Below are 24,270 nucleotides of genomic sequence, written 5' to 3' on the forward strand. Positions count from 1 at the left end.
CAAATTCTGTAGGAACAGGGATTTGTTTTAATAACGCCAATTCCCACAAGCTAAGTACATTTTACAGCTCCTAATTACAGTTTTCCAATGACCATGTGGAGCAAGGTTTGTGGTAGAGACTGGATTGCACCATGGTCCATGTAACGGGCTCCATGTGAAGTGCGCACAACATCCCTTGTTTGATTCCATGGTCTGCTCTCATTGTCTGAGATTCTTCGTTTATGAATAAGGGACCCTAGCTACAATCTTTATCTAGTTCCTCACTATCTGCTCACTCCTTGGTACCTTGCAATCTGATTTCTGCCTTATAGTACACTAGCATGTGCAGCCTAATGGACAACTTTCATAATCTCTCCTCAATCCTTAAACTTTTACCTGTCAGAAACATCTGACATCTTTGGCAGATCATCCCTTTAAATTCTGTTTCATTTACATGACAATGATGATATTTATCTCTGAATTTTTTTTTATCATGCCTAGACTAATGGAGTGAAATTAAAAGACCCAATGCAGGCTTCAGCTTTTGATCCATAGTCTATCCACAAGATAAATTGCTATTCCTACCTAGATAGTATTATGAGACCTGTTTAGATTGGCAGGGGAGGGGGAGGCAGTTCCAGCACAGCAGTGAAGGGAAGAACATACCAAGGCTCTTAGCAGCTGAGTATATAAACGGTCTCAAGTTTCCTCGAGTCTCCTTCACAAAGTAATCGATGACACTGAAAAGGTTTGGAAGTGTTACCTGCATAAAGAGAACGTGAGAGACGATTCAGTGCACTTAGCTGGGTCAAGTTAAAGATTGGGCTCTACTGAAATTGAACAGTTTGCTCCAAACTGGATCCCTCACTTAATAATGTAAGACCATAATTTCACCTATCCATTTGTCGTATTTCTCCTTTCTGACTGATCATCTGTCATTTTTCGTGAAGCATTTGCCCCTTTTCCAGTGGGACACAGTCCAGTGAACAACAACCCGGTACCTTGTTTTCTCCCAGTTGCACCATAAGGACCAGCCAGAAGATGCTGTCCTCCTGGAATGTGACCTTGAACAGGGGAGCCAGGAAGCACAGCAGCTGCCTCCTACAGAACTGCTTCCTAATCCCCGAAGGTTTGCTAACTTGAATTCATTGTTATTCAAGCATATAGAAGAGGTTTTAATAAAAATATTTTTTTTCTCTCTCAGACAATTATATTGATATAGTCTTTCTGGGGAAATAATTTTAGGAAGCCACCACCTTCTGTTCTAGCTCACCCACTTTTTCTTGCACCTTTTTCTCACCCTAGAGCTGTACTTCCTACCTAGCTCCCTCACTTGGCTATTTTTGTCCGGAAGCAACAGGTCCCTAGGGCAAAGCTGGCTTGTTTTTGCCACCTCTCCTTGATTCTATAAGGTGGGCCTAGTAGGAGTCACAAGAAATTTCATCAATAATAAAGAAATACTTACAGGTTTTTCCAGCTCAATAGTGTAGTTTTTTCCTAAGCTCATCACTTTATAGTGCTTGATTTTTGGCATGCTGAAATGAAACGAATGGTTAATCATCATCTGATTACATGATCAGAACAGTGCAGGCTAGAATAAAATTGTCACTCATAGTAAGCCTGTGAACACGTCCATAGTTAGGTAAAAAGTCTTGGTGCTGTTTGTGTTTCTGTTCACTTGATTTACTGTGTCTCTATTCAAGAGTTAATACACTCAGGAGATGAGAAATTTCAGTCAGATATTGGGTGAATGAAAAAGAATAACACAGAGAAAATAAAATCCAAAAATATTGAAAAAAACTTCTCTAAATTTCAGTAACTTAGGAAGTAAACCACTGTAAAGTCTTAAATGGGCATGTACAACTCAAGCATATATTCTGTATGCTTGTGACCTGGGAAAGCAGTTGAGGGTGGCCCGAAGCCTTGGAACTCTGTACCGGCGTGGGAGACCCTGAGGGGCTCCAGGCTCCTGGCTTCACATTGGCTCAGCTCTATCCATTGCAGCCACTTGGGAAGTGAATCAATGGACAGAAAATATTTCTCTCTGTCTCTTCTCCTCTCTGTATATCTGATTTTGCAATAAAAATAAGTATATCTTAAAAAAAAACAGTGGAAAGAATTGTTGCAAGCCAATTGCTTTCTACAATGTTTCATCACTCAACCAGAAAGCAATCATTGATTGCAATTTCTGCTAGTTCATGTACTGTCCTTGGTGTCCTTTGAAGCTGACTTGGAATTATGGAAAATGATGGGTCCTAGGTCCTGTATGAGCCTCTAGGTAAGGATGTAAACACATTAGAAGAATCCTAATGGCTTTCTCTTTATAGTCAAAAAACACTCTAAATTAGGAACACCCTAAACACCTGGTATTTTATTTGATAAGTACTTAAGAACAAAAGACATATTCCGTTCATTCTCTATATAGCAATATTAGATATGCAATAATTTTTATGGAATTTTTTTTCAAGCATTGGCGTGCAGCTATTCTTGCTATCTGTTGGAACCAAGCAAACCTATGATGAAAGCAGAAATCAGCGCCCTTGCACAGCACGGAGTTTTGAACTGCTCCCTGCAGTTCCTTTGCTTAGAGTGCTAGAAAGTGGATGACACTTAATGTTGGAAGTTAACAGCATTTAGTATGTGCTACTTGCTTGAATGACAAATCAATTCACATCTCCTGCACACAGACCCTATACAAAGCCATTCGGTCACCAGGTTATGCTCTACAGAACTTTTCTACCTTTTCTTTTTTTGAAATCACTTCTGTCTCCTTTTCCACTTCAGAATATTTCTGTCTGTGGGACACTCATCATTCAATATTGTACCAAATCTCCTCCTACTTGGATATCTTGAAGGCAAACAGCTAATTGATAATCACAGTGGTTTACTTACAAAACATGGGTTTAAAGTTAGCCAGCATCCCTGCCCCGTGCTAAAACAAAATATTCCTTAGCCCTGAAACTTCAGGAATTAGCCCCAGATTGACGGAGGAAGCATTTTTGGTAAAAAAAAAAAAAAAGTGACAAATATTAATTCAAGGTGACTGGCTCTTGATTTTCTTCCATGCCACAAAATGAGCTTTGCAATCCAACAGTTACTTTTGAGAACTCTCAAATTCAATCAGAATTCCCATTTTTCCTGTAAAATAACCAATTTCTGTTCCTTTTGGAGACTAATAGAAAGCATGATTCTAATTCTGTTTTCTGTCCGTGGCCTCTCTAGGCCTCTGCTTATTCACCTATCTGATAGGAAAAGTGTTGCCCCATCTCATGAGTACAGTACAGTGCTTGGCACATTTATGCACTCAACAAATTATTTTTTTACTGCTTTTTAATTTTTGCCTTAATTTACTAATTTTTGAAGTCTCAACCTCCATCTTTGGAAAATATTGCCTCTTTCAAAGTCATTGCTGCACCTAAAGAAATATTTGCCAGCATCCGGCACTGGGGCCGCAGATGCCACGCTGTAAGGAAGGACAGACGACGGAAGTAAGTAATCTCCATCAAGATCATTAGCATCATCATTCAAGGTAAAGCTGTGGAAGGAATGGTGGCCAAGACCAACAGGGCCTCCTAGAACGCTGGACAAATCGGATTCAATCTGAAGCAGAAAGTGACAGCCAAAAAGAAAAAAAAAATCCATTGTAGTTCTTTGGCCTTCAATCTCCTTGTGGACTTTTTTCCTTATTGTGACCTGAGAAAAGATCTCAGTATTCTCAGAAACTAGGTGCACATCAGGCATTTAATGATTCTAGGTACTTGTTCTTAGTATCTGACCCCAGTTTTTACAAAGGAGTGAATTTGGGGGAGTTTTTTCCCACTGCTTTCTTAGCCTAATGGCTATCCCAAGTGCCTACAATATCAGCTCAGCTCAAGGTCATGACAATTTCAAGAACACGAAACCAAAGCATAATATTTGTTGAGAGTAGCATTAGTGTCTTACGAATTCACACTCCACTGGACTAGGTAAAGGCAGGTGATATTCTACACCAAGTGAGGAGTCAGCTGACAACTGCACAAAGGGTGACGTTTGTTTATTCCTGAGAACAGACAGGATGAGCTGACTTTCAACTACTGCTGTGTAAACCAACCTGCCCTTTAAAACCCGTGCTTTTCCAGAAACAGTCATCTGTCTCGCCTGGCTGAACACTTCTCCTAAGACCGGAACAGAACGAACTGGTGTTATGGATAACACAGGTGCTGGCTAATAGCGTAAGTGTCCACCAAATTCCTCAAGCTTTATATTGTTACAAGTAAAATTCTAATCCTCTCTACAACTGCTATCCTTGAAAATCAAGTGACCTGTTAAAAAGAAGACATTGAATTTGGGCATTCTCAAAGGGTAGTTTTGATGCATTAAAGAGCACATACATTACAGATGTATTTGATTTGAACAACAATTTGCACAATAGCAGTAAAAAAAATTTATTTTCCACTTCCAGGTATAAACTTTCCCATAGTATTAGAAGACTTAAGTTTAATGAATCTACACCCCACTTACTTTCTAAAGATGAAAAGGGACAGGACGTATGGCAATTAGTCTTGAAGTGTAATAAATTGTAATGACTATCAGCTGACAAGATAAGGAATGTTTATATGCATGGCTGACATTACATAATTTTGGTATGTTCACTCTTTTGACCTCCAGCCAAGCACGTGGGCGGCAGTGATCTGCACCTGGGTTACTTGCTTCCCTGGCGAGTACACTTGAAATGAGACGTACTCGAGCTCCTGCCGGATGGTGATGGAGTAGTTTCTGCTGTCACTGCCAGGCCTCAGGATCATGTTGCCCCAGGAAGGATTCTTCTCCAGCATCTCGGTAGCCTCTTTCCGGGAAACCATGTAAAAACAACTGAAGACATGCCATTAAAAACAAATCAGAATTTACTTTTGATTAATGATGACTGTTACTTGAAAATGAAGTGCCTCCCAAAATTACATTGAGAGCTACAGTTCCAGCTTTATTAAAACAAATGTACTTATTATTGAAAGATTTGTTGATTGGAAAGTCAGATTTACAGAGAGACAGAGAGAAAGATTTTTCATCCACTGGTTTACTCCCCAAGTGGCTACAACGGCCGAAGCTGAACCAGGAGTCTCTTCCAGGTCTCCCATACAGCTGCAGGGTCCCAAGGCTTTGGGCCATCCTCGACTGCTTTCCCAGGCCATAAGCAGGGAGCTAGAAGGGAAGTAAAGCAGCCGAGATACAAACCAGCACCCGTATGGGATCCTGGTGCATGCAAAGCGAGAACTATACCACTAAGCTACCGCACCAGGCCCTATAATTATTATATCACTAATTATTATACCTATAATTATTGTATCAATGGCACTATGAATATGGTAATATTATTCTTTAAGGTTTAAAGAAAAGAGAATACTTACTAATTAGTGTGCAATAACTACCACCACTTAAAACCTTGAAGAATTAAGAATGTGTCCCTGGTCTCAGATTACAAGTAGGATCTGGGATAAACATATACGTGTGGTTTCCTTGAGGGACACAAAACTTTTTAATTGCTTCTCCTGCAGGGTCTTTTATAAACTCACTTGTCTTGATATGTTTCTTTCTACCACACATTTTGTAAAATATTTCCCATTTTTATATTTTTTTATTGCAGTCAATGAAGTGCATGGCCATGGTAGGGTATTCATTTGGCTAGCAGTTAAGATAGCAGTTGGGCTACTGCACATTCCAGGTAGGAGTGCCTGTTTTTGAGTCCTGGCTGTATTCCGAATTCCAACTTCCTAATGATGTGCCCTCTAGCACGCAGCAGATAGGAAAGACCTGGATTGAGTTCTAGGCTGCCAGCTGCGGCTATCCCGACGCAAGCCAGTGCAGGGATTTGGGAGTGAACTAGAAGACGGGCACTCTCATCTTTTCTCTCTCGCTCGCTCTCTGTTTTCTCTTTTCTCCATCTTCCAAAGTATTTTCTTAACAAAATAACACAGAAGTCATTAAGACAAGAAAGATGGATGAATAATTGATGCAGCAGTTATGACCCGGCTTGGGATGCTGCAGCCCATTTCAGGGTGCCCGGTTTCAAGTGCTCACCCTGCTTCCAAGTTTACTGTCCCTTTAATGCACACTCCAGGAGGCAGAGGCTGACGGCTCAGGTATGATTGTCCCTAGCGCCCACAGGGAAGACAGGAATGAGGTTCCAGACCCGTCACTTGAGCCTGGCCCAGTCCTTTAGCAGGTATTTGGGGCAACGAACCAGTGAATGGACAATATCTCTTTCTCTGTCACCGCCTCTCTGTCTCTTTGCCTTTCAAATAAAGTGAAAATATTTTTTAAAAATACCTGGAAGTATGTGCAACATAGCAACATGTTAGCTGCAAATATCTATGTGAAGTGAAATGGAAATGATTTGAATATTTTTGTGTGTCTGTAATAAACATATTAAAGCTAAAGGTGATGGTTGGCATGTTTTAGTGATACACAGTACTGTAGCATAAATAGAATATGCATCAGAACCTGACATCAAAGATGGTACTAAGACAAAGGTCATTGACAACAGCACCAAATTTCCAGGAGAAATGGGATGCTCACAGTATTTTTAATGGTATCACCAATGAAAGTAAGTTGTTACTGAATATAGTATATTCTGCAGCCTCTTCACAACCCAACAGCACCTCATACACTTTACACAGGGCCCTCCTGGAAGTACAAGTTGACTAACTACTCTGATCAATTGACTGGGATATCCAGATATTTACAATTGTTTGGAACAATTTTAGATAGAAAATTAGTCAACTCATAGATTTGCTTGGTGAAAGGAAAAAAAAGTGTTCCTTCCTTTTTCACGAGAGTTTTTATTTAGGTCTGAGCTCTGGAAAGCTCTATTTGGCTTGAGAGTGTGGGTGGAAGGGGATTTCCTGTGTGGTGAGAGGGTTGGTTCAAATCTGCATTTTGTTCTAGACATAAAAGAGGAAATGCAGTATGAACTCAGAGAGATACACTGCTGATTCCCAATGAATGTTTACCAGTTTAATAAAGTCAAGTGGCTAACTCTCCTCTATAATTACAAATTAGCCCTAATTGAATAAATAAATTTCATTGTGCACTTACGCTGGCATAGTGTTCAGTACATCGTCATAATCATCAATTAGCTCCTTCTCTTTTTGCGCAGACATACTCGGCAGCTGCTCTGTCTCAAGCCTCCTTCTGTTTTCTTTCTCCAGGACTTCATGCAGTCTAATTACTTGCCCAGGCAGGAGTGATACATGTTGAGGAACTGATAGCTGTAACCAATTAAGACAGTAAGCAACTAAGAAAGACAGCCACACCGCTCACTGGTGCTAGCAGAAATGAGCCTGTTCTAAGGAGCTGCAGGTACCTCACAGTGATGGCTAGGGAGCATCACGTCTAGATGAGCTTGGTCTAGGGTGAATGTCTTAAAACTGCCTTTAAACCACAGGAGAGTGCCCACACTTCTTCCAAGGAAGTTTCCTTTCGAACTGGTCCCCAAATAAGCTATCAACCACGTTTTACTATAAGTTAAAGCAACAGCAAACCTCTCATTTTTCATTGCTAGCTTAGTAGCTCATCATGAAACTGCCAGAACACTTAGCAGCTCATCAATTTTAGGAAAAGCTCCAGAATACTATCTCACAAGTAACCTAGAAAAGGCTCCACCAGCCAAATGGCAGCCTGGCATTGAGATGGGCATCTTCCTTAGATGACGGAGGGACAGCAATGAAAACTGTGCACTGGTGTGTCTGTGTGTGCGTTCCAGGCTTTCCTTCACATCCATAACAGGATTTCGATGCTTCCCTACTGCTGATCTTACCATTCTTGTCCTTGCCTTTTCTAGAGATGTATTTAGAATGGGCCACTGTTTGCCTGAACTATGTTCACACCCCCAATTTAAACTTCATTAGGACCAGCTCTGTGCTCATGTAATATATAGTCTGGCAGAGTATTCAGGTCTGTGTGACACTAGTCAATCTATATTCATATTTGGGGGTATCCATGCCTAGTTACCATCTTTGTCTTCAAAGAAGGATACATGCTTTCCATGGAGTGAACAGGAAAGTCCATTGAAGTATGGAAAGAGAAGATGAGAATTCTGCTTTCTTTCTGTTACTATTTCATTTATTCCCATAATTATTTGTTTGTTCTGTACATTTGTTCATATCAAATGAGTAGTAAAAAATAAAAAAAAAATTTTTGAGACAATTCTATCTAAATAAATAAACTAGGAAACTAGACCCTTATGTACCAAACCAGAGATAGCAAATAACGGGCAAAGCATTGAGACATCTATTCCTTGTTAATTGCCTGTTATAACTCAAGCATCGTACATGTTATTGCAGAGGCTCACAAGGACACTGCAGATGCTGTTTTCCCCACGTGACAGATTTTTTTGGGAAAGGCTCAAGGTCACAAAGCTAGTAAGTGGGAGCAAGACTCAAGCTTGTTTTATTTTATTGAAAAGCTGTGGTTCAGCCCTTTCAAATACAATCTCTCCTTCTCATACCTCTTAAAAAAGTTCTAACAATGCACAGTAACCCGAACTGTGGCACAAGACAACAGTTACAGAGCACAGAATTTGAGACAACTTGTCTTCTCTTTAAATCACCACTTTTCTACCTGCTAGAACTCAGATAAAGAACTAACATCTGTCAGCTTGGCAAGCACAGTCTTTACTTGGAAACCGGCTTTGGAAAGAATCTGTATTTGACTGACATAAACATGGAGCATTCCTGTATCTTCTGAAGCTACTGAAGAATTCAGTGCACTTCTGGATTATCTCACACTTCCAAGACAGTGGATACAGTGGCCTTAGGAAGTGGTGACAGCGATCTTGCCGTAAGTCATCTCTGAGCAGCAGATCTCACAGTGTGCCCCTGCTAAGATGCCAGAGTTTAGACAGGCATTCTTTTGTTTCAAATGTAACAAATGCTTCAAAGTGATTCTAATTTTAATTTTTTGTCCCTTCTCATGTTGTCTCTGTCATTTGTAAAAATCCATATCAGTATGTAGTAAATTATAAAGGTTAAGAATTGGAAAGTATCTTTAGAAACTGTAAGTTGCAGAAATTAGGATACCCCAGGAACCACCGCTAAGAGGCTAAGATCAAACAGTTGATCTCCTTGACTGTCCGTTATTCCCCATCCCGTTGCTCTGTTTATTTTCTTCCTAGCAATTGTCACAACGTGAAATGATATTGTTTGCTCACTTACTTTGTTTCTCCCGCTTAAACCCACCTGATAAAAATATAATCTCCATTAGTACGTGCAAGGGTTTAGATATGTATTTTTCAGTTACAAAGAGGCTTCAAAACCAATTTCCATGAACTTTTTGAAGCCTCTTTACACAGCTTAAGATACTTTTGCATGGATCCTGTAGATATTCAGCAGATATTTTTGAATAAGTTATTTGATCAAAATTGATAACTCCGAGAGCAGGTTCGTGCATGCTAGAGTTCCTGGATTCTCTCCTCTGGCTTCTGCCTCCAGCCTCCTCCTTACTGCAGACCCTAGAGAGCAGTGAGAACAACTCAAATAACTGTGTTCCTGTCACCTGCGTGGCAGACTTGGACTGATGTCACAGCTGCCTTGACCAGGCCTGATGGCATCTCACGAGTGAATCTCTCTCTCTTATTATAAAACAAATGCTTAAAAAGAAAAGAAAAGAAACTTAGACTCAAGGATCTTCCTACCTCTGTTACTGTAAGAATAAAGCCTCTCCACTCTTCCCCACTTTCAGTGTTCTCTGTCTGAAGATAAAACACAAATACAAAATGTCAAACACAAGGTCACTGAACACGGACACTTTGATTAACTTCAAAAAGCTTTGGAATGTCATATGATTATTTTATGTGTATGACCCAAAATGTGTAATCCATCAAAAGCTTGCAAGATTTGTAAAATGTACATTCTTCCATTAAAGTACTTTATTTAAATAAGTCAATAATGTTTAACTCCTTAAAATTAGCTAAAAGGAATAATTCATTTCTCTTGTAACTATTAAGATGTATTTACAAAATATTTCAATACCATATTCTTTTAAGACAGAACAGAAATGTGTCTTACTAATCCAGTAAAACTGTACAAATTTAGTTAATTTAAAAAATCTAAGTTTTAGCAAAATTATTCCTGAAGTATGTTAGTTAATTATTGCTTTTTCTGTTCATATTTAACTACCTTACTTGGTTTAAATTAATGCAATGTAAATTGGCTTAAAGCCGGTCAAAGGCTTTAATTTTGAGATATCCAATAAGAAACTGACCGTTCTTAGCTCTAAATATTGATGCCTCTACAGCTAACAGTACCCGTCCGCATCTTTTGAGCACCTATAAAGTTGACTACTGCTCAAAGCCATTGTTGAAATCTGTTGCTTTAAACTAAGCTTCTCACTGGGATCCAAAAGATTGAACTAAAATTCGAAATGGAGTAACGCCTGCCCAAGTTACACATCACCAGACCAAAACGAAAGTGTAATTTGAGGCAGACAGGTAGTAGTCAAATTTTCCAAAGAGGGCAATTTCAATGGGCATGACAACGACATTCCTTCTGTTTCAGTGCTTACAGGAAGAAGCTAGTGTTAACCAGATAGTTTCCCATAGTGAGTCTCCTCCTCCCACCCACCACACACACATGCACACACATTGCCTGACAAAGAAAATAACTTTGACATGATAGAATCATGTTGCTATGACTATAATACTTTTTGGTGTTATAATCATGCTTATTTATTTATTTATTTATTTATTTTACTCTGTGAAAACCAACTTCTGCTCAATGCAGCAGAACATTTTATTTCAAGTAATGAAGTACTGTTATATTCTAAAAATGAAAATAAAATCGATTAAGATATTTAAATTATAGTCACATCCTTCATGTAACTCAGTGATAGGCACTGTATTTTTAAACCATTTTTATCTGAACTATTCATTTGTTTGACATATCTATTGAGCACTTTTAAATGCTAGACATTCTTTCGGATCCTGCCTCATACCAGGGAACAAAATAAAACTCCTAGTTTTCATGGAGTTTAGGGTTTACCAAGAAACAATGTTAAGCATAATAGTAAGTAAGTAAGTTGTAGCATCTAAAGCTAATAAATGGAAAAACAATGTAGAGCAAGTTAAGAGATAGTGTCACTGACGGGTAAAGCAAAGGACAAGACTGTATTTAAACGAAGGGGTCCAGGTAGGTCTTGCTAAGACAACTACACATGGGCAAAGACTAATTTGTAGGTGGTAGACAAATAAAGCCATAAAGAGATTAAGCAACTGGTCTGAAGCCATTTGGATAGTAAATGGTCCCAAATCAAACCTAGGCATCTAACTTCAGTCCTGCTCTCTTAGCCACCAAATCTGTGAATCAACCAGGAGTGCACAGATTCTAAGGCCCCAAGTTCAAGATGGGGTCTGGATTTCCTACATTTGGGAGATTCCTATTACACTGAAGTTTACAGACCATGCTTTCAAGGGCAATCAGACATCTGTGAATAGTTCCAATTACCTTTTACTGAATTGCAGGTTGCTCTACTTACGTTATTACTATAGTATCTGTTGACTTCCGTTGGCTCACCTTGAATACTGATTCAAGAACAACCTTTAAAAAACACCAGGTGGGATCCTTGACTTTGTCTCAGGACAAAGGTATATGGTTTCATTGTGCTTGTATACCAAACAAGTGAACATACTCTTTTAAATCCAAATTCAGAAAATTCTAGTTGTTAACAAGAAATATGAAGCAACGATAAGGCTTACCCCCTCATCATCGCCTCTTTACTTCAGCCACTGGTACCATTTTACAACTACCACTCTGTATAGACCACTGTTGCTCATCACTCACCTTTACCTGTACTTCCTCTTTTGGCAAAACAAGAGTGAATTTTGCACAGTTCTTTTCAGTTGAATTCTGGTTACTAAGACATGTGAGTTCTAGTAAGTCTAATTTGTCAACATACTGAAAAGATAAAAGAAAATCTCATTATTTCACAGGTAATATAGATGAGTTCCATCAGGAAGAAAAATAAGTAATAACATCCTTGCAGTTGATCTGTGCTTTGCATAATAGCTTGGTTCTCCCATCGTCGGAGAGCACTGGAAATGTATTACATAGTGGCATGCTGGACCTCCCTCACATAAATTTGCAGAAGTCATGTTAAATTTCTGTTTGAAAAAATATCCTATGTAATGATGAACTACTATGCCTTTTTTCCCCCTAATATGTTACTCAGGGAGATTTCACTAATAGTTTGAAACCAGACATGACGGGATTATTTACATCACAAAAATTGGTAATTCTCACACATCAGGATTTATTGTTTCATTAGCTGTTGAAGGGGCAACACTTGTTTTCTGTAAAAGCCAAGTAGCGAATACTATGAGTTCGATTCAGTCTCTGTTACACACTTCTCCTCATTTTATTTTGTTTTGTTTTTCCTTTGCAACACCTTAAAAACGTGGAATTCCAGACCAGTTCAAAGACTCTAGTACATCTGGCTAGATTTGGCTGAGAGCCACAGGTTGCTGGCCCGCAGTCCAAACTCAACCAAGCATAAAATATTTGTTCATTAATGTAGGTGAACCTTAAGTTCGTTGTTGTGTCTAAAGCTGTTTCCTTCTACACGGAACAAAATTTTTTCCACAATTCAAAAATCACTGCTTCGTTCAGCTAAACAGGTGCCCATGTCGCTGACATTGATGAATATGTGAAGCTCTGACATGTATAGCCATCTCTTTATCTTTATTTATTAATGGAAAGAAAAATGTCAGTCAACACTCACATCAAACATCATACTTTTTTGTTGTTTGTTTTTTTTGTTTGTTAAATTTTTATTTTCAATTTTTGAATTTTATGATACAATTTCAAAGACTGGGATCTCCTTCTCCTACCCCAAACATCACATTTAATAACAATGTGTTCATTAAAGATGCAGCGGATCGGAATATATCTTGGTCAAATCATGATTGAATTATAATCATAATTGGCTGCTGAGGCAAGAGTACAACAAAAACCAACGAAAGAGCCTGGCACATTAGCCTAGTGACTAAAGTCCTCGCCTTGCAAGCACCAGGATCCCCTATCGGGCACTGGTTCAAGTCCTGGCATCTCTGCTTCCCATCCAGCCCCCTGCTTGTGGCCTGGGAAGGCAGTGGAGGACGACCCAAAGCCTTTGGGACCCTGTACCTGCTTGGGACAGATTTCATGTACTTCATATATACAATATGAAGAATTTGATGCTTGTCATCTTTCCCCCGCCTTCCTTCTTAAATTTTTCTTTTAATTTTTGTTATGCCATACTTCTAATAGACTTTATAATAAAGAAATTGTACTTTTTCAGTCATTAATTAGCATTTGGTATATACTACTATTTGTGAGAATCCTATTAAGAAATCTCTCTTAGCCAAGTACAATAAAAAGATTTCTTCTAAGAAATTTGTGTTCATACAATGAGTCAGACTTATCCTCTAATACTAGCAAGAAGCATCTTTTGAAAATACAGTGGAGAATTCATAGTAGATGATTGATATGTATTTTACTAAATTAGTTTTATTTTTTACCTTTTATTTTTCTCTTGATTATGCCTATGCTTATTTTATTATATTCCTGTGAATCTGTTTTTTAATTTTAATGAAAAAGGTAGAGCTTAAAAATTAGATAAGTAATTTTTTCCCAATATCATGTCCATGTTAATGAGGCTGAAGGTAAGTTTGGGTTGGCCTAATTATTTTTTCATGAACAAAGAGGAAGAAAATATGCAAGTGAGGGAAGAGAATGTAAGCTTTTCTGTCTTTTTCTGATAGATTGTCTAGCCAGGTTCAGTGGGTTTGCTCTGACAAAAGGAGGAAGCCACAGAGGAAGAGGTGGCAGAGTTAGATACAAGTGGCGTAAGCCGATCCATTGATTACAGAAAAGGAAGTCCCATGATTCTGCTTTTACTTATAAGAACATTAAAGGTCGTCCGTTTGGCCTGGTTGCTCATCTCTCCTCCTTGCTAATCACTATGCGAGGTCCTCCAGTCAATGAACATCTCTAGTAAGCTCTGCCTGAAAGCATGCTTTGTTCTTGTATTAAGCCAATTTTTCACCAGGCATTTTAGAGCCATTGGTCCTAATTCCTTTTCTCCTGATTCTTTTACTCCTTTCTCTTTGACCCTTTCACATGAGTTTTTGACAGCCTTGTAAGTATTTCAGGGCAGCTTCAAAGTCTTCCCTGCAGTAGGCAACAGTTTTCACCTGGTCCATCCCAAATTATTTTCTTGAGACTACCACCTTAAAAACTTTCGAAATGGTCTACATCCCCTCCCAACAGAATCAGTACATGTGAAATTACGAAGTATTTGCACAGTTTCCATGACACAGTGGTTAAGAAGTTTGTGTCAGGAGCAAAGCCTGAACTGTGCCCCTTTTATGAGCTTTCTAATCTTGTGCAGTTTCTTGATCCTTAAATGGAATTATTCCCATTGACAAAGCAGGAATTAAAATAGAGCTCATTATAGAATTGTTGTGAGAATTGAAATGGATAATGCTTGAATACTTACCATGTGCTAACTACTCCAAGTCCTTACCTGCACTGTTAGCCCGTCCAATTCTCTGAAAGCCCTACGGGATGGGTCATCTCACAGATCGGAAGTCTGAGTGTGTTGGAGGTCTTTTGTGTTTTCTTCTGGACTCACTTTTATTGCCTTACTATTTAGCTGTCTGCACCAAGAGGATCTATAGGAACCGTAGCAAAGGATGCCCTAGTCCTTTGCTTCTTGTTGGATTGGACCACGGGAAAACTAACATCAGCAGAGTGAGGACATCAAGGTTGAATATTATCCTGTGCAGTTGCTCACTCATACATCTCAAAACTCTCCCAACCACCTTCCTGATCCCTATTCTCTCTCCTAGGTATGGTAAAAAGGCACTGGATAGCATTTATGGTACTGCTACATCCTATTTTCACCATGAGTATTTTAAAATCTTTACTGAATTGTCTTTCAATTGCCTGCTTTGAGCTGTCAACTGTATCCTACCAGTTCCCCTTTGAGACACAAAGAAGGCTAACTAGCACTCTTTCATAGTTCACAATGGTAGGGTTAGGATAAAAACAGACGTCTGTTAGCAGATATTAAGCCTAGTGTCAGTCACTAATCTATAATGTCTCTTGCCAGGTAGTAAGAAAGCAACAAATGTTAGCTCTCTTATTTAATTAGAACAGTGTTTTTGATACTCTCTGATATTATTAGAATGCACAGCAGAAATTAGGTCTTTAACATTTATTATAATATGTTAAAATATTTTGTATAATAATTTTCTATCCAGAACTGTGATAAATGGTGGTCATTTTATATTCATTGTTTGCCTGTTTTAAAATGATTTCTGAATAAAATTACTGAATATCAGTGAGTAGAATACTCATTCACCACAGATATATTTTTCCTTTCATTAGATGTTAAGTATCCAGTAATGACATTCTAAGAAGCATGGGATGCTATATTCATGGTCCAGAATGTTTGTATTTCTGCAAGTTCCTGGCTATAAGTCTCTTGCATATATAGCATCCATGTGACATCATGTTATAACAACTGGAGACCATCCTGTTTCTTTGAGATTATAACTTCAGACTACAACAAGGGTAACAGCAGGAAAAAATCACAGTTGTCATTTAAATATATTTATTTATGTATTTCAAAAGCAGAGAGACAAGGCAAGACACAGAGTCCTTCTCCACAGGTTCACTCCCTAAGCAGTCCAAAGAGTCAGGTCTGTACCAGGCAGGAGCTAGGAACTCCATCTGGCCTCCGAGATGGGTAGGCGGACACGTAGTTGCAACATCGTGGCTGCTTCCAAGGCACATTAGCAGGGGACTGGAACAGAAGCAGAGCAGCTGGGGCTCACACCTGTGCCTTGACTATGCTATGCCAGTGTCACAAGCAACAACCTTGTTATGTCACAGCGCCAGTGCCTATATCGCCATTTTCTGTGAAGCAACTTATACCCAAGTGTATAACACTTCTATATCTTAACAAGCTTAATTATTAGGATGAGAAAGAAAATAATACAAAGTGAAAAACATGAGTTAATAACTTTTTTTTGAATTCTCCAGGAAATTTTTACCTTTAGTCATGTCATCATAACTGACAGCCCTCATAGATTTAATTGTCAGACTTGAATTGATTTTACCAGAGCATTTTTATTATTGGAAGGCAGAAATTCCAAAATTAATATAGATTATGCAGCAAGGATACTTTGGGAAAATATTGAATCAACTGAAAATGTGTAACACTTACTGTTGTACTTTTTTTGTCTCTATAAAAGAAAAGTGTAGTTCCTCTCAGCTCTGTCCAGTAATGTTTATACTCCTGTGGGAAAGGATCACCTTGTTAGTATATGTTCAATTGTTTTCCTATCAATATTTCTCTTTGTAACTTTCTGAATTACTTGTGTGAAAAAAAGTTCTGTGTTTGTTTTGTTAGTTTTTATGTAAGATTCATATTTTATCCCAGATAATTAACTGGCTCTGATGGCTTTCCTTAACATTTAATTTTTCTCCGAAGCTGGGAGAAGGGAGCTTCTTCCAGGTCTGCCACATGGGTACAGAAGCCCAAGGCATTGAGCCATCCTCTGCTGCTTTCCAAGAACAAAATTTAACAAGGAACTGGATTGGAAGTGGAGCATAGGGGACACAAAACTAGCCCCATATGTGATTCCTGTTCCACAGGTGGAAGATTAACTTCCAGCCCCCACTTTCTTTTTAAAGGACATATATTTTCATAAGCAGAATGTCAGAGACATAGAGAGAGAGATTCCATATTCTGGTTCACTCCCTAAGTAGCCACAATGCTTCTCAGGAGCATTAGCGGAGAGCTGGATTTGAACCAGTGTTCCAGTATGGGATGCCAGCATCACAGCCAGCATCTTAACTCACTGCATCGTGGAGCCATTCCCTGAAATGCTTTGTATTGTGACATTTTATGTCTCTTCATTATTGACACATTAATTACCCTTTTTCAAGAAATTTTTGAGAGGCACGCACACGTACACACACACACACACACACACTCGGGGAGTCATATACAGAGCTCCCTTTAGCTAGTTCCTTCCCCAAATGTCCACAATGGCCAGGCCTTGTCTAGACTAGGCCAAAATCAGGAGTTATGAAGTCACTCCACGTCTCTCAAGTGGGTGTCAGCAACTCAGTCATGGGAGGCATCACTGGTGACACCCATGATGCTTTTAGCAGGAATCTAGAATCATGAGCTAGAACTGGAGACCAACCTCCAAGGCAGACTGTGCACTTATTAACCACTCAGCCAAACGCATGCTCCCCTTCTTCTTTCAAACAGAGAAACGATTTTCACTTCTTGAGAATGCATGTACTTATCTTCCAAATAACAAGAACTCCGTAACTCAATCTTGTTTTTACTTCCCTGTATTCCAGGAAGCTTAAGCCTAAATACAACCACCATCTTTTCTCACGGTCTTGATTGAACGATTATTTTTTTTTCACTTCGGTTTCAAAGCTAATAAAATGTTTTATTCATTAATTAACATTTTCCTTGTAGAAACCACTCTACTCAGTGGAGACTGAAAGAGCAAAAAGTTTGAATTTATGACTTTGTACTAGATGATGCCATTTCTCATCTGAACACACTTAGCTGAAGCTTTACATCTAAAGAGGAATTGCTCATTTCCTTGGGGTCTAAGCTTAGAATTCAGGCAGACTGAGAAGGCTGGAAAAAACGGAATCTCTTATCCTGCAGTCAGTTGGTCTATATCTGCTTCTGTGCTGGTCCAAGGCTGCCAGGAACAAGAGGGATCAAACCCCAATGTGTGTGTGTACTTTTTTCCTTTTCATTATATTTCTGCTTTTAAAATTCTTCCTCTCTTGATTTGAAAAGGGGGAGACAGAGACAGGTGGAGGTGGGGAACAGAAAGGGATATAGAAGTCTTCCGTCTGCTATGTTCACATCACTTCCACCTAAAGCTGGGAGCCAGAAATTCTGTCCAGGTCTTCCACGTGGATTGTGGAGACCCAGTTACTTGTTCTGTTACTGATGCAGAAAGCTAGCGCCAGGAGGTAGAAGCACCTCAATATGGAACTGGGGTGTCTTAATTGGTATCTTAACCACTAAGCTGAACACCCACCCCTTGCATGCATATTTTAAGCTCTGCTTTCGTCACATTTAACCAAAGCAGGTTGCATGACCTATTTCAGATTCAGAAGGTAGAAAAGCAGACTCAGCAATGCTGTCTGCCTGACCTGTCTGCCATCCTTCATGCACTCTCCAATCAGTCCTGCTTAGCACTGTGGAATGAATGACTTGCTCCACAGGGAGCAGGGCTAGGTGTCTACACAGAAGTTGGGAAGGCCATGTACCCAGCCATTTGCTGTCCTCTCTCAACTCTGTCTGCAGGAGAGAATGGGTCTGCTCTGTGCCCTGCCGTGACAAGAACCTTTAAGAGGTGTGAGCTTGTAGCTGTCAACCTGAAACAGTAACTCAAGGTCGTTCACAGCTACCTCAATCTGTCATAAAATATTAGCACAGCTCTGGCCTTAAATCTAAACATATTTTGATGTGTTGTATCAATTACAAAAATAATGTATCTTCATCGTGTGATTCCCATATTTGAGGAGACAGAGACGTTCAGGTGACTTCTCATGGAATGTCCGATTGGAAAAATGAAAATGAAACATGTAGTGGATCCAGACAGTGCTGATGGTGGTACAGGGTTGTGCATTTATTAAAAGGACGCTGAACAATAGAATTTTGTTTGCTACATGAGCGGTTAATGTTAAGGCACCAAGAATAGAATTATGGAAGCCAGCTTCCTGTTCTTGCCACAGAATCGCTGGAAAAATGTAAAGGACTGATAGTGTCAGTGAAGCACATAAAACATAGATCATAGAAAACATGTGATAAATATAGATCAGTTAAAAATAGAGCATTGCATTATTGGCAGGTACTTTGCATTCTTCATTATTCATGTGATATTTTCTAAAAATATCTATCTATTGAAAAGGTAGAGTGACAAGAGAGAGGAAGAGGCAGGGAAAGAGGGCAACAGGGTGAGAGACCTTCCATCTGCTGGTTCACTGCTTAAATGGCTGCAACAGCCAAGTCTGAGTCAGGCAGAAGCAGCCAGGAATTCCATCCGAGTGTCCCATGTAGCTGGTAAGGGGTCAGGCACTTGGACTATCATCTGCTACCTTCCCAGTCACATTAACAGGGAACTGCATTGACACTGGGAACCAAACCTGGACTTGGAGATGGGCAATAAATAGATCATAAATACTTTAAATGATTAAATAAATAAATAAATAGATAAATAAATAACAGATAGTGATTTAATTCATTACTCCATAATGCTGACCCCACATATTAAAAATGGTGCTTTTTATATGCATATCAGGTAATGGTAAAATCTATAAACCTCAAAAATACATCTCTTTAGAGGCATTATCTATGAGAAGGTAGAGACAGTTTGTAGACCAAGCCTATTGTCATTCCTGTATAAGATCATCTTTCATATTACTAATTTTTTAAAAAGATTTATTTATTTTTATCGAAGCAGCAGATTTACAGAGAGAAGGAAATACAGAGGGAAAGATCTTCCATCGATGATTCACTTCTAAGTGGTTGCAATGGCCAGAGCTGAGTCAATCAGAAGATAGGAGTCAGGAGCTTCTTCTGGGTCTCCCACATGGATGTAGGGTCCCGAGGCTTTGGGCTGTCCTTGACTGTTTTCCCAGGCTACAAGCAGGGAGCTGGAAGGGAGGTAGAGCAGTTTGGATATGAATTTGCACCCATATGGGATCCCAGCACTTGCAAGTTGAGTAGCCACTGAGCCATCACACCAGGCCCTCATGCTATTTTTAAGTAAAGATAGTTGTAAAAGCTGCATTGAGAAATTTTGCTCTAGAGATTGCTAGTGCAAACTAGCACCACAATCAGTCACACGTCCGGTGAAAAGCATGAGATTGACTCATCTTTTATCCTGTTTAAAAATTATTGAACTTATTCCATTGTGACCTGTTATTAAATTAAAAAACCAATTCAATTTTTAAAGAGTTGTTGTTTATTTATAGTATCATTACTTTTTAAGCTTTTTGAGCCCTACTCTAGCATAAGCTACAGTGGAGGTTGATAATTTGGGGCCGGAGCTGTGGCCTTGCAAGCTTATCCTCCACCTGTGCTGCCAGCATCCCAGACTTGTCCCAGCTGCTCCACTTCCGATCCAGCCCCCTGTTTATGGTCTGGGAAAGCGGTGGAGGATGGCTCCAGTCCTTGGACTCCTGCTCCCGTTTGGAAGATCTGAAAAAAGCTCCTGGTTCCTGGCTTCCAACTGGCCCAGCTCTGGTTCTGGAGGCCATTTGGGGAGTGAATCAGTAGATGAAAGATATTCTCTCTCTCTCTCTCTCTCTCTCTCTCTCTTTCTCTCTCCTTATCTCTGTGAAACTCTGGCTTTCAAACAAAAATAGATCCTTTTTAAAAAAATAAAAATTATGCTTGCTCTGTGTTTTGGAATTGGATTTCAGTGAAGGAGAGGACAAGAGGGGATGGCATTGTAGATTCCTTCTTTAAGGGACATAAACATGGATGTGTAATTTTACTAAAGTGGAGTTAGTGAGATCTAGTCCAATCCCAAACCCGTATGATTCTTGGAGCTTGTGTCTGTTCATTAATACTGACTCTTCTTCAGAGAGCTAAGCTAGTGTCACTGCTGGCAATTTATTGAGTTCCCTCTGTGTATACTTGCAGGATGTTTCTGTTCCCGAAAAAAATTACACAGATTATGAATTGCATAAGATTTATCAGAGAAAAATGAAAGTTTTACAGTGTGGCAAATCTATAGATTCTCAAAAAGCCTTAAAGAACATTTATTTAGTGGGGGAAGAAGCAAGGTGAAAGACACTGAGCTGAGAGCAGAGCAGCCTTGCAGAAAAAGTAAGGTTACAAATAGCAGTAGGCCCTTTGAGCTGCAGCCGGAGCCACAAGCCTAAGGAGAGACCAAGCTCGTGTTTAGCAGGCAGGAACCTGCAAGTCAATGTTGATTAATTTTGTGATAAGATCTCATAAATACCGGAATAACCTGGGTCACTTATAAATACAACAGACCCAATAAGCAACACCTATTTCTATATGTCTATCTGCAGTTACTTACGCATGCAATAATTACTTTTTGAAGGATATATCTTCGGTTTATTTTATTGTGATTGAAAAACTGAGAAACAGAGAGCTCCCACGCATTGACTTACCCCCCCTTTGCTTGTAACTGTCTGGGTCGTGCTGATACTGAGGTCTCCCATGTGGGTGCCAGGAACTAAGCCCCTTCTACCATCAGCTGCTGTATCCCAGGGACTACATTAGCAGGAAACCAGAATCAGGAGACAGAGCCAGGACTTCAGCTCACAGAGTCTAATATGGGACTTGAAAGTCTTAACCAGCATCTTAACATCTAGACCAAAAACCAACCCCAACAAAAAGGTTCTTGAAAAAAATAAAAACAAAACAGTTATGTGTATTAAATCACTGATGTAAGAAAGGAGACTGAAACCAGGCTTGTGTATTCATTGTCAGCTTCATAACCACCAGATGACTTTGTGTTGAGAGTGTAAGGTCACTCTCCACATTTCATTCAGTTAGTGAATGCTTTTGAAAGTCTACTTAGCTTACTCTTGAACTCAGTGTAATGAAATAGATAACGATCAGGTATCTCTAAGCATTGGAAGTTACCAAATGGAAGTAGGGCTTGAGTTGGAGGCAGCGTGACGTCAGGTGCATTACCATCAAACCTAAGCCAGGCTTCTTAGAGGAGGGAGCCTGAACTTGGTGAGCCACAGTCCACTTGTCTGTGAGGTGAATAAAACCGTTCCTGCACAGAAGAGTTAGAATCATGGCACATAAGAAGCCGAGCATAGATGTCCATCATGTGCCACGTGAGGGAATGCACTCATTATCACAGGTCCATTGGCAGGCAGAGTAACCCAATCAGTTCGGCAAGCGGGTCCATCATGCAAATACATTAAAATATTTAAAAGGATTACCCAAATTCCAGAATTGGGTGAAGATTTTTGTCTTCTGACTCCCCATTTTGCTCATTGATGTAACCACTAAGCACAGGCTGCTATGTAATCAAGAAACATTACTAGAATGAATAAATCGAGCATTTACTTATCTAAGACATTGTATCTCAGATGCAGGGAGAATATATTTTCTGCATCTTAGAAAGTTGAGGATGCCAAAGAGACTGAATAGCTTGCATGAGATCTAAGCTGTTAGTGGCAAAAACATTGGGTACAGACAAGTTTTACTGAGAATTCAGTACTGTTGCTGTTTAATTACATCCTTGGCACACCTTCTTTAAAGGAAATTGCTATCAGACACAATTATTATAAATACTTTAGGAAATATTCAATGAAAATTACCAAATTAGAAATTTCTTTTTCCTGGAAACAGTACAATGTAGCTAACCTGTATTTACTTTAAACACATAGGAAAAAGCAAAAAAAAAAAGTTACAATATAGCTGACAAAAATACTAATACACATCTACTATTTATAACAGAAGACAAATACTATACCTTTCCTCTCAAGTAGCAGATTATCTAGTTTTATATGAAATAAATATAAATGTTCCATTACAGATATGTTCATACACCAAAATTTCCCCTCGAAATTTTGGATCCTCGAACAATTGTTAAAATTAAACTTTTCTTATTGATTTTTTTCTTTTTTAATTTTTAAAATTTTTTTTCTTATTGATTTTTGAGAACATTTATGTAGCTTAGTATACCTTTTACCCACACAGCATTATAACACTGTAAATACGATACATACATAACATTAGAATTGTGCTCGCTTCGGCAGCACATATACTAAAATTGGAACATTAGGATATATACACCTACATTGAAAGGTATCAATTTTTAAAGTCTACCATTTTATGATTTAATCATCATACACTTCAAATAATGCAAAGATTTAATTTGATCACAATATTTTATCTTAATGCCACACCTGCATAGCAGTATGTTACAGCAGAAAACATAAAAATATTTGCTGCTTAAATAAAGTTCTCTGTGACATTTAAACAAAACCTTTGAAAATAATGGAGGTTTTGTCCTATCATGTCAACATAAAAAATAAAATGCATAAGACAAAGCTGTACTCGTGTAAGACAAGTGTACTCGTGTTATTTTTTAACTTACCTGGTCTGCTGAACGCTTGACTAATAAAAAACCCTCGAAGTACAAGGGTAGAGCTGTAATCTTTAACCTTTCCTGGAAGATCTTGCGCGGGGCTGGTTTTGGGGGCTTCTTAGCCAACATAGTCTGTCTTTTGCAGGTGATTCGGCTTTAGTTGTATCCAGTCTCAAACAAAACGAACTCTCCTTTGTGTAAGAGGAAAAGGCAACTGTTCAAAGAGGAAGTCCCAACTTGCTTTTTAACCACCAACACTATCACCAAGAGGACGGACACACACACACACACACACACACACACACACACTTTTTCTCCTTTACTTTTTGTGAGGTAAGAGAACAGGCATAAAACACCTGTTGGAAGACAGTCTCAGGGTAAATGACCCGTACTTAGATCTACAATAACACAATAAACAGAAGATTAGCATCATCCAAGGATGAAAGAAACAGGTATGGAGATTGTAGGCTTAAAAACATCAAGCGTATTTGCTTTCTCTCCCCTTTTTTGTTTATTTACTGCTGTTTTTTTTTTTTTCAGAAGACATCACCTGAATAAGTTGCATTTGATATAAAAAGAACTTGATAAGGAAAGCTTACTAGTACTATGCACTAGATTAAGCATATTAAAGGCTTTTTTTAAATTCTAGAAAAAAGAAGAAGAAATGCTTCCTTTCTCCCACGCTCATTTTTATAGTTCACTAAATATAAACCCACTAATGGGAATCTGAGTTTTTAAACATTGTTCATCAACTTTTTAAAAAAATTTCAAGTGCATGTGATTATTTGGGCAGAAGTAGCCAACAGAATAAGCTGTAACATTTCCAACTTTATGCCTTGCACAGTGGGTCACTGGTGAGATGGGGTGTCCATGTTGTCAATAAGAATCACAGAGCCACCCTGTAGCCAGCATTCACTCAATCGGTGCATTTGTGAAATGGTCCTTTGAAGAATGGATTTGACCCTCACAGTGCAGGGAACACTGGAGGAAGGGAAAGGAGAAGGAATTCTGAGCTGTCTTACAGGGGTCCTACCATTGCCTGTTTTATTTTAGTATTTCTGAACATTCTAGATTTAGGATAACTCTGGGCCCACAGACTATTTTGAGTTGCCAAAGCAAGGCAGGAATATTCAGTCTGC

At 39.0% G+C, this 24,270-nt stretch overlaps 1 protein-coding gene across 1 annotated transcript; it reads right to left on the bottom strand.

The window, feature by feature from the left end:
• Window positions 1-574: 574 nt before the first annotated feature.
• Window positions 575-23,351, bottom strand: STAP1 (signal transducing adaptor family member 1). The gene is made up of 8 exons (XM_004590897.3): window positions 23,141-23,351; window positions 16,219-16,290; window positions 11,790-11,903; window positions 9,647-9,703; window positions 7,051-7,223; window positions 4,702-4,830; window positions 1,445-1,514; window positions 575-742 (listed from the first exon to the last, which is right to left on the bottom strand). Exons 1-8 carry the CDS (start codon window positions 23,258-23,260, stop codon window positions 575-577), a joined length of 903 nt encoding a protein of 300 aa, XP_004590954.2. The 5' UTR covers window positions 23,261-23,351.
• Between the last annotated feature and the right edge of the window lie 919 nt (window positions 23,352-24,270).

The sequence above is a fragment of the Ochotona princeps genome, chromosome 7 (assembly GCF_030435755.1).
Source record: "Ochotona princeps isolate mOchPri1 chromosome 7, mOchPri1.hap1, whole genome shotgun sequence".
NCBI lineage: Eukaryota > Metazoa > Chordata > Mammalia > Lagomorpha > Ochotonidae > Ochotona > Ochotona princeps.